At 41.5% G+C, this 12,113-nt stretch overlaps 1 protein-coding gene across 3 annotated transcripts in view; it reads right to left on the reverse strand.

Moving 5' to 3' along the window:
- LOC133452559 (extended synaptotagmin-2-like) overlaps positions 1-11,803 on the reverse strand; it is a 64,912-nt gene extending 53,109 nt beyond the window's left edge. For all 3 annotated transcript variants that reach the window (XM_061731960.1, XM_061731959.1, XM_061731958.1), the window contains exons 1-2: positions 11,672-11,803; positions 9,828-10,203 (exon numbers count right to left, since the gene is read on the reverse strand). In XM_061731960.1, the coding sequence (XP_061587944.1) occupies positions 9,828-10,196 (369 nt within the window). In that variant the 5' untranslated portion in view covers positions 10,197-10,203; positions 11,672-11,803. The remainder of the gene's footprint in view (positions 1-9,827; positions 10,204-11,671) is intronic.
- Positions 11,804-12,113: the final 310 nt, after the last annotated feature.

Here is a 12,113-nt window from a genome sequence, read left to right on the forward strand (position 1 = left end):
AACTTACAATCAAGCAGCTTTTAAAAAAGTGGATTAATGAGCTATTTCATATATCATAAGAAGCCCTGTATGAGTGTGTGATGGATGAAAAACACATTGTGGAGCAGTTTGCCGGCGCTGGATATGATCAGAAAGGTTGCTATGAACAGGAAGCGGACCATTTACCAAATAAGTCAAACTTTTTTTCTGTAAGCTCTGTGACTGGCTAAAATTTCCTGTCATTTGAATGAATTTCACTTGAAGTCAGCCTCTCAGTGAGACTTAATATGCTCGGGGATTAAGAGCAATGTCACAACGTTACGGCACAAAAGGCCATCTGTTTCAGGGGAAAAACATACCAACAATGGAGGTACAGTTTGTAAATCGCCAGACGGCGATGTGGATCTTGGATCTGCTCCAACACATGAGGGGATGAAACCTGACAATGGAGCCGGAGGAAAAAGTTGGAAGTTGTGAGCAGAACAAATGCTTTTCTTTCACAAATTCAATAACTGTGTGGGAAAAAAAAAAAAGAGTCGACACTTAATAGCCTTTTGTCAGGGGGAGCAGAGCCACACAGAGACTGAACACTAGGGTGGAGATGTAGGGCGGAGCAGCCGAGGCAAGGCCCCACGTACCTCCGTCCCCCCTCCGGCACTTCAAAAGAACAAGAAATGCCCACCCGTGCCGAGTCATACGAATGTCCGCTGACTGAGGAGGGAGGAGGGAAACAGTTACGCTGCAGCCAATTGAGAAGTCGGACCATTTCCTCCCTGATCACACGAGAATGCCAAAAGGTTGAGCAGAGTTTTCCACAAAGACCACATTTCATCTCACCGAAACTCCTCTGACTCAAACCTGCTCCATCTGCAGTGTTCATAAAAACCACCAAAGACACTCAGATGATTCATTTTTTCTTTGGTATCAAAGATTTCACAATTTAAAATGTAACTGCACCAGTGTAGACCAAGTGGCTGCATCCGGCTTGCTAAGTGCAGTTCCTGGACCGTCCACCGTCCACCAGGACGCCCCATGTTGTAATGTCCAACTCTGCAGCATTATTTAAAGGGGACCTATTATGAAAACACGTTTTTTCTTGCTTTAACATATATAGAGTGGTCTCCCCTCAGCCTGCCAACTCAGAGAAGGAGGAAAGCAACCAAATTCTGCAGTGTCTGTACAGCCCGATGAGCCATCCAGTGTCATGTGACTTCTACGAGCCGTTCAGATTCTGCACATTTTCGTAACGTAACCAAAATGCAAACCACGCCCACAACTATAAAACCGTGTAACTGCATGCGCGCGTCCGACTATCGCATCGCACTGCGTGACATCGGATGCTCTCTGTCCATCTCCCTCCAGCCAGCTGCCACTTTATTGAGGTTTTTGTAGTGAAATGAGGAGCTATCATAGAGATAACTTCAACCGGCTTTCAACGCAAGCGACAGGAAGAAAATAGAAGCAGGGCGTCCGACAAATGTTCCGCTCAAAACGGCGTGCTGCGTCCTGCTCAGTCGCTGCGGCCAGTTAGGACAGTCCAATAGAAAATAAAGCAATGGAATTGATTTTGTCGCTGACGCTCACTCGCATCGCATGCAGTTATGACACGGTGTAACTCCGCCGGCCAGAGCTTCCGCCATTTTTTCGTAGCGGTGTATCGCGTCATCGCGTCAGGCAGCCAATCAGCACAGAGCCTCATTATCATAGCCTCCCCACTCACTCAGAATCCCTCATAGAGAATGAGGTTAGAGAATGAAATGATAAAGACATGGCTCAGAGGCTGAATTTCTAATTTATTTAGCAAAAGCAATCAAAAGCTTGTTTTTAAGACATTCAAGGCCTGTTTAAAATAGGGATTAGATGCCATAATAGGTCTCCTTTAACATATTTATAGCCTAGAGCAAACAATTGTTTTGGTCTCTATTAGACTTGTAGTCAAGACCTAAACCTTTGACCAAGACCAGAGAGGATCAAGACCAAGACCAAGACTAGTTCAGCTCGAGACCGGGACCAAAAACAAACCTAGTTATTTCATCATCAGCGTGATTGTAGAACATCAGCACCATCCTGGTTCAGCTAGTTTCCATATGAGGTTGTATTCAACATTAACACAGAGAGGTGGATGTTTGATGTTGAACTCACTATAAATGTTTTCATCCATCAGCTGAGATCAGATATGTGTGGCGACTGCACTACCGCTATTTCTACACGATTGGAGGATTGACTACAGAGCTTTTAAGGATTGGCACGACTACTAACTAGTCCCAAATTCATCTAACAAAACAACCAGCCTCCAACACCCCCTCCACCTCAGAAAAGTAAGGAATAGTAAATGTTACTGATTTAAATTTGACTTAATTTGGAGATGAAACCTGAATTTTAATTAAAGATTGAAATTACATTATTTACCATTAAAGTAATCAGATTACACCGTATATCAGCATCACTGAAATTGACCTAATGCTTAATCAATCACAACAATATGCAAATATTATTCATATATGTATTCAAACAAGGCCGTTATAAACGCAAAACTGTAATTACATATAGACACATGCAGATGCACCAAAACATTAAATCAAATGCAAAATACAAATAGTTTACAAAACTGTACATTAACAAGTGGAGGGTTATTAAATTGGCAGATAGAGTTACTGTAGAAGAAGACGTCTGTTTCTGCGATTTAGTGTCTCAATCCCCCATGATTGAGGATGAATCAAGAGTTGACGCTTTAGATTAATTTCTTATATATTATAAATTCCTGACAAACACTGAAATAATTTGTTTGGAGACTCAATAAGCCCCCCCCCAAAAAAAAGATGAAGTCAATTCAATCTTATCTCACTCACTACTTATCCCATTAAGAGCTTTAACAGGCAGCAGAGCATTGAGCTTTTATCTTCACTCTGTCTGTCGTGAATCTGATCTTACAACCTCAGAGGATCTAAGGATTCCTGGGTAATCAAGTCAACAGAAACTGAGGCGCAGAATGTGGAAAAGATGAAAAGATGAAATGTAACTGGTTTTAGAGTTATTACTAAAACAAGCGCCGTGGTTAAAAGAGGGTCAACTCCAACAAGGAGCCTCGTGAAACGTTGCCGAAGGGCTGGACCCACATATTGCGATATCTGGCTATTCCTTTTATTCCTTCCTTTTTATTCTATGGATGTTGGAAAGGAGAACATCCCAGAACACAAAAAAGAGCCTTCCTGAATTTAATTCAATTATACATTATTAAAACCCCAAATGGAAATTACATTACATGTGTCAGAGTTCATCAAGAATGCATCAGTGCTGTTTGTGTTGGTCGCCTGACAACAACGTAGTGGTGACATCACAACTCACAACGTCAACAAGCGCTACAGGATCTCCTGCCAGGCAGCCTGGCATGTTTTGAAACTGATATCCATGAGACGAAGATTCTGAGTTGATTCGCATTTGATTTGAGGTTTGTACCCGATACGCATGATAATGGGTTTAAGCCAGGGGTCTTCAACCGGGGGTTGAGGTACTGCAGGGGGTCCTCCAACTTAAAAAGAAATAAAGGCAATTTTAACCAAAATAATTTGAGTTGGAGTGGAGTGAGCATCCGAGGATGTGGGTTGTGACCATGAAAAATTGCCAAATCTCACACACACACACACACACACACACACACACACACACACACACACACACACACACACACACACACACACACACACACACACACACACACACACACACACACACACACACACACACACACACACACACACACACACACACACACACACACACACACACACACACACACACACACACACACACACACACACACACACACACACACACGAGAAAACTCCATTAACAGGCGATAATAATCTACTTTTGACAACAGTCTACAACTCTACATAAATGATTCCCATGACGTGAGTCATGTGACTAATGTCAACTTTAGAGCAGAAAAACGAGCTAGCTAGCTGTTTAAGAGAAGAGAATTCGTTGCGAAATTGACTTGGCTATTTCATATTTAACGCTAGTTAGACCTGATGGATAATTTTGTGACAATAATGAAGCCTGAAGCTCGAGATTGTAACGTTACAGCTCGGCCTAGCGTTACTCCTTCCACGTCTGTCAAGTTTCATCAACCATAAACACATGTAGCCTAATAACCCAGTCAGGAATTGGTTAATAAGGTGATATAAGCAGAATAAAACACATCGGCCACAGTTACATGATGTTTTTTAATTCTGAATTAATTATTCCAAATTAAATAATTCTGAATTAAACTATTTTCCTTCCAGTTTACATGGAAATAGTAATTCCGAATTGAGGATTACATGGAAAACATGTTTGATGGGCTTTATCCAATTCCGCTTAAGGTCTGGGGGTTGGGAAGGGTTCTGATTGGATAGGGGGGCGGACCGGAAGTTACGTCTACCGGAAGAAAAACAAACTTAGCCGCTACAACTTTGAAAAGCTCACAATTTTGATGTTTCTTGCCATCTGTTCTTTTAACTATTTCCAGTCCTCCAAGCTATTCATTATATAAATGGTCTCTGCTCTTGACCACCGTTTACTGCGTGCTGCCTTCATGAAACTTTGTTTTGAAAACAAGCCCAGCGTGGAATATAAGCGTCATCGCAACAGACGGGCAAGGGAACGAGCAGCGCAGAAAGACCGGAATTAATTTAAAGCGGAATGAGTGTAGACATGATTGCGGAATTATTCTATTCGGATTTAAAATCGGAATAAACCAGCCACTTGCTTCGGAATTAAGTTTAATTCGGAAATGCCATTTTCATTTGGAATTAGGTGTTTACGTGGTAAATTTTACTCATTTTAAATCGGATTTCATTTTAATTCTGAATTAAAGAGGAATTAAACTTCCCATGTAAACGCACTGATTCAAAAGTTATTATAAGCCAGGCTTAAAACTTGACACATTAAAAAAAAAGGGAAAAAATAAGAATTACAAGCGGGGGTCCCTGCTCTATTTTTCTCTCATCCAAGGGGTCCCTGGGCTAAAAAAGGCTGAAGACCCCTGGTTTTAGCAATGGTCGAAAAAAGGCATTACAGCGATATGTACCATGGTCGAACGGGGGAAACTGCAGAGTTTTGTAAAGTTAAGGGATACATTTGGATGAGATGAATATGAACAATATCGATACCGACAAATTAGGGATTATTATGAGAAGGAAATAAAAACTGACACTGATAATGAAGTTATTGATGTGTTTTTGAAAGCTTATGAAGGAAAAACATGAGTAATCTCAACCCTGTACAAAGGTTTGCCGTCATGCAGGAAGACTTCCTCTCTTTATATCAAAGAAAAATGGGAAAAAGAGTTGAGAGAACAGATAACTGTGCGCGGCCACTAGCTCCAGGATCTGGAGAGAATTCAATAGGAAAAATATAGTCCGATTTTTTATAACTCCAAACATTAGGAAGGAAACTGTATACCAGCAACTGTGCTGGAGACTATGTGGACACATGGATGTGGCCCATGTGCATATTTTCTGCCGGTGTTGGTTTTCTCCCCGACTGATTACTCTCTACTAGGGCTGGCGATTGATTCAAGAAGAATTGATTCGATTCCGATTCTTAAGATTCAGAATCGATTATCAAGATTTGATTCGATTCCGATATTGATTTGGGTTAGTTTTATTAAAACTGTTTTTTGAGCTGTTGCATGAATTATATGACTTTGTAGTTATGCAACATATTAATACTAGTATTATATTGAGATTCAACAGCAAGTATTGACAGCTAATGATGCTGTAAGGACCAATCACCTCCCGGAACTATGATATAACTGCTTTCAGAAACATCGTGGAGCAGAATTACCAAACAGATCGAGGGCAGCAAACAGAGATAGGGCCGTATGAAATCAGTTTTGTAACCCCAAGATAGTATATAAAGTAAGGAAATATACACAATTTATGCAATTATAACTGAAAACTTTAATGTTTTCATACCTTTAAACTAGGGATGCCCCCGATACCGATATCGATACTGGTATAATGTAAAAAATAAATAAATAAAAAAATCTATCTTTAGACATTTAGATTTACATTTAGACAATCGATTTAGAATCGGAAAATCGATTTTTTCAACACAGGCCTACTCTCTGCCCTCTTAACTTTGACCTGCTGCCTGCGAGGCATTACCAGGCCTCATTCCAGACATATTTACCGAGCCAAGAGACAACAAGCTCTCTGGCGATTTCTCCATTTCACTGAAAACCGCTGTTGCTGCAGAGTTTGCCTGTAACATCTAATAACACAACGCTGTCCACTCTGTTATTCTTTTTAGTACTAGATTATATCACATCTTTGAAACTGTAGTGCAAGTAAATCAAAGCGACAGGAAACTGGTGTTAGCTTCTTATCACTGGACATGCTCAGGGTCCAGGCGTAAAGACTTTCCTCGCTGGAGATGTCAAGAGTGACGGTGGCATCGTGATGACCCGGGGGCTTTCAGAGGCCCTCTGATCTTTGAGGTCAGTGTGACGGAGGTGAAGCAGATAAAGTATCTCGGATGAGGACGGGGCCACGACAACAGCGTCTGGGTATCTCCGGGGGCCAAAGTTCACTGCTGACGGACACCGTTGTCGTACAGTATCAGAGAGACACGTTACCACTCTGACATCCTTTCACTGGTCTCCGTTTAAACCAAGCAAACCTTCAGCTGTCAATGACCCGCGTCTGGTTTGTGTATTAGCCAGGCCGGAGCGAGTCAGCCCACCTGGGAGCCGGACCTGGTCTTGGGTCCAGCCTGGTGCTTTCATCACATTAAACACAAATCCGAGCTGTGCAGTCAGACCAGCAGGTAGCACGCGGTGAACCGAGGTGAGCTGATAATAATCACACGCATCATTGCAGGACGTTCATTCAGTTCTTCTTCAGTCAGAAACAAAGGAGAGGAGCAACTGATGAGCACTAAAATGCAGACTAGCAACATGCTTCAAACGCTAGTGAATCCTGCTGGGAGCGCGGCATGTCTCGAAGAAAAAACCCAACATACGATCCCATCTCGCACTAGGAATGGGTGATATTTTACCGTTCACGATAAACCGTAAAAAAAATTCCCCACGGTAAGAATTTGTCATCTCGCGGTAAAAACGATAAATTCCCGTTTATGAAGTTTTTGTGTAAAGCTGATTTATGGTTCTGTGTTAAATCCACGCACAATGTACGTGAAGGAAGGAAGGAAGGAAGGAAGGAAGGAAGGAAGGAAGGAAGGAAGGAAGGAAGGAAGGAAGGAAGGAAGGAAGGAAGGAAGGAAGGAAGGAAGGAAGGAAGGAAGGAAGGAAGGAAGGAAGGAAGGAAGGAAGGAAGGAAGGAAGGAAGGAAGGAAGGAAGGAAGGAAGGAAGGAAGGAAGGAAGGAAGGAAGGAAGGAAGGAAGGAAGGAAAGAAAGAAAGAAAGAAAGAAAGAAAGAAAGAAAGAAAGAAAGAAAGAAAGAAAGAAAGAAAGAAAGAAAGAAAGAAAGAAAGAAAGAAAGAAAGAAAGAAAGAAAGAAAGAAAGAAAGAAAGAAAGAAAGGAGTCATTCCAGTTTTGCAGTACATGTGTACTAATTTAATTGTTTTTTATTAATTCAATGTAATTGGTGTAGTTTAGTATTTAGTATCTTTTACAGCAGTGTTTTGGCTCCAAAGACTGAATGTGGTGATAGATTTATAGTTACAAAGATGGAGTTGAATTGGTATTTTTTTAATCGTCATTTTTATCGTTATCGGGATAAATGCCAGAAATTATCGTGATACATTTTTTAGTCCATACCGCCCATCCCAATCTCGCACGTATGACAACTATCCGTCCCCACCCTTGGAGACAGACTGAGAAGGATGGATGGATATACGGATGTACGGACGGACGGTCGGACAGATGAATGAACGGATAGACAGCTGGATGGACAGACGGGATCTTGGCTTGGTTTGATTAGTCAATGAAAATCTGCATATTAATGTAATGTGAGGAAAACTTCACGTCACTGATTTAGCTTTTCTTCTTCGAGAAGCGGCTCAAACGTTATTCCAACTGTTCTGATTGAATATTCATGAAAATGAAGTTATTTTTGATCAGAACGACAATCGAAACAAGAGATTTCCCGGCAGTTCCACCGCTCCTCCGGTGGGGATCGGCCGATAGCCACCGGCAGGCTAGCGCGGCATCGGCGGGTCCCAGCTGGTCCCAGCATCAGGTGAAATGAGGATGTTTAGACATATTGATAAGAATGAAGATGAAGTAACACCAGTTAGCATTGTAGATTAGCATAAGCTAAGTCAAATACACCAAACAGGCTGTAAATTAGACGCAGTATGACAGCTTCAGGAGCCCCGCAGGTTCGTAGGACATTCCCGTTGAAGGGCTCACGCTGACTTCATCGGGCCTGCCGACACGACCGGAACAAGCCTGGAGATGATTAAATCCAGAAAACAGCGCTGAGCTCCTTCAGTAAAAGTACACAACGTTTGACCTTCCGGACGGCTATTTCTGAGACTCCCACCGCCGAGAGGGGCATCACATGCCGGTCACATTTCTGTCTTTATTCCTGTGTTGTTTCCGTCAGCACAACACCAGAACTTCAGGGGTCCGAACAATGGCTATTCAGTATTACGAAACTTAAAACTATTTACTTCATTAGTGAGTAATTTTAATGTTTGACCCATCTTTTTATTTATTTATTTTCTTGGGAGTGATGTGTATGTAAAATAATCGTTGATTAATTGAAACCGAGGTAAAATATTCAATTAATCGTGACGTTGACATGAGGTCATAATCGTCCAGCCGCACCTCAAACATAATATTTCTCAAAAGCTTTCAAAAACGTCACCCTGCCGATTCTACTTTGCTACTTTCTACTCTGCATTTAACTATAAATCTAAATAAATGAACCATTGAAAACTGCTGAAGATAGATGGGACTCTTCTATAACACCATGATGCGTTCACTGACCAGAGAGAATAATTAGTACTCCAACTAACCGACTAATTCACCCAATGAAATCAATTCAAAACACCTTCCAGGAGAGTAAGACCTCGAACCGTCAACAATGACATCCTATTCCTGATGTTACTGGGGGAACATCGAAGTACTGGCGAGCTTGAATCAGAGTCAAAATACGAAGCCAGGATAACAACTAGGGCTGGGGATCGATTCAAATGGCAACAATCGATTCGATTCCGATTCTTAAGATTCAGAATCGATTATCGCGCTTTGATTCGATTTGATTCCGATATCGATTTGAGTTAGTGTTATTAAAAATGTTTTTTCAGTTGTTGCCTGAATTATTTGACTGTGTAGTTCTGCAACATATTAATACTAGTATTATATTGAGATTGAACAGCAAGTATTCCCAGAATGCTGATATAACTGCTTTCAGAAACAGCTTGTGGGGCAGAATTAAAACAGATCCAGGGCAGCAAACAGAGAGGACGTATGAAATCGTTTAGATTTTTTCCCATTTTTGAGAATTTGGTTTTTAGCATTATTTGCAAATGTAATGCCAAGACAGTATATAAAGCAAAGAAATATATAGACAATTTATGCAATTATAACTGAAAACTTTAATGTTTTCATACCTTTAAACATATTTAAAGGCAAAAACATGGCACTAGTTATTCTCGTGTCCAACAAAACATTCCTTTTTTGGGCATAAACAAAAAAATACTGTTGTAACAAAGTTGTAACGTAATGATAAAAAAAAAAAAAAAAAAAAAGAAATCAATCTTTAGAAATACTAATCGATTTTTAGGAATTAATATGAGAACCGATTTTGAATCGGAAATTCGATTTTTTCAACAAAGGCCTAATAACAACATGGTGATATGACGGGGAATGAAATAACGCTGGAGGACTCACCCAGGGCGGCAGCTCGGTGGTCGGCACAGCCTGCCTCACCACCTTCTCCTCGTGCTCCAGGAACGCTAGGGCCCGGTTTATCCTGTAGTCTTTCCCGCCGTAGTTCTTCCTCCAGTAGAAAAGCATGGCGAGGCCAATCAGAACCCAGCTGAAGCTGAACTCGAAGTATCCCAGCACGTAGATGGGGAAAATGATGGCGAAGGTTTTGGCAAAATTAATCCACATTTGAGAGACGTCCGTCAGCGATGACTGCTGCTCCTCTGGAGCCGAGGGTGGGCCCACGGGGGAACTGGCCGGGCCGCCAGGCGCCGCCACCGGTCCATTCGTCCTTACACCCGGTCCCGCCGAACCCTCCATCCTGTTGCTCATGGCCTGTCTGGGAAAGGATTTTTGACAATTACTTACAGCAGATGGTTAATCTCCAGCTTCATCATCGGAGGAATGCAAAGCTGCAAGACGTCAACGCCCACACACCAAACATTAGGTAATGACAACACAGACTTCTGGTCATAACCTCACTTTCAGCAGGAAAGTGGAGACAAAATAAGGTCCTAGAGAACATATCATAATATAATGAAATAATTGGTATGAGATAAATGGACTATAACAATGTGCAATATCTGTCTACCTCATACACATCCTACCTGCTTTTTTTGCACTGTTTTTCTTTCTTTCCCGTCCTGCACAACTTTTATTTTCATTCCAATGTATATACTGTTTATATTTCGTAATTATATATTTTTTACTTTTTTACCCCTTCCCTGCATGTGTGTGTTAAGTGTACTGCTGCTGCACAAAGTTAATTTCCCCATTGAGGGAGAAATAAAGGATAATCTTATCTTATCTCATCTTAGATCTAAGAGAATTAACATCCTATAAAATTGCAAATAATTGAAACAGCGCAACAAACTTGGTTTAAACGCCTAGTTTACTCAATTTTACCTGTCCAGCTTAAACTAACGATAACAAAAAGGCATTCATTACATAATGCCAGCCTATGTAATTGTATGCCATTAGGCGTGACTGTGTACAACATGACTGACATATGTACCGCAGCTTTTTCTGTCTACACTATTTTTACCTTTCTGTTCATTGACTTGAACAGAAATTTGGTGATGTAACCTCATTGTGCCTGTTTCCTGGACAGAACTGACTGGATGGAAAAAATGCATGTATGCCTAGTACTTACAGCATATCCTGTATATGCAGTACATGTAGTAGCAAATGCACACATAAGAAATTAATACATACTATTATTAAAATAAAATTAAAGAAAAAAAAAACGTTTAGGCTATGTTTTTCTCCAATTTCTGTTGCATTCACACACAGGTTGAGGGCTGAGTTGTGAATCTCTTAAGTCTTGACAGGAAGATTTTTCATCATCATTCCTGGGAATGGTGCTAGAAGAAGGTTAGGTAGTCCCAATTTAGGTCTGTTAAATTCGGCGTGTATTCGATCAACTTAAAATGTGTTTTTTGGCAAGTATTTCAACTTTTAAAAGTGCAGAAGCCCATTTCGCAGCCGAGCGTAGCACTCCCAGTGATGTCAATGACAAGCGTCTACCCATTGAGAAACTATTAGTTTTTATAAAACGCATATTGTTTTGTTTGCTTATATCTACGCCGAATTAAAGAGCAATGACTACTTCACCCGAAACGTTCTTCAAATATTGGTTTGACTGTGTGTATATATGCGGTTAACCGACAAACCTCTTATTTGGCAGAATTTCCTACGGGAGTCTGGCGTGACGCCACAGGGTGACACGTATGAAGGTAGTTCTTCACCGGTAGTACTACGGCACACGAGCAAAAACAAGCAAGAAAACACATCAACAACACACTCACCAGTATTCGCCGGTCTTCCCTGGTAAATGGAGGAAATGTTACTCCAGCAGCAACTGTTTCCACTGCATTCCGAGCAGCTGAAGTGCGAGACGGTCCTCCCTGCCTCTGCGGCTCATCCTCCGGTCTGAAGGAGAGCCGTCCGGCGGATCTGCAGGAAGCGCCGTCATCACGGTGGCTGCGGGGGGGAAGGAGGGAGCTGCAACCCGCCACGCGGCAGCGCTCCAGGCCGCCATCTAGCGGCCACTACGGGACACTACAGGACACTATGTTTAGAGCCAAGAATAATTTATTACCGGGACATATACAGGGGATATTCTTTGAAAGGGAGGGAGGTTATAACCTCAGGGGCCAACTTAATTTCAAAATTATCAATAGACGCACAACACTGAGGAGTCTACCTATGGTGTAAAACTTTGGAACAGCCTGAGCATAGATCTAAAAC

The sequence above is a fragment of the Cololabis saira genome, chromosome 10 (genome assembly GCF_033807715.1).
Source record: "Cololabis saira isolate AMF1-May2022 chromosome 10, fColSai1.1, whole genome shotgun sequence".
Taxonomy (NCBI): domain Eukaryota; kingdom Metazoa; phylum Chordata; class Actinopteri; order Beloniformes; family Belonidae; genus Cololabis; species Cololabis saira.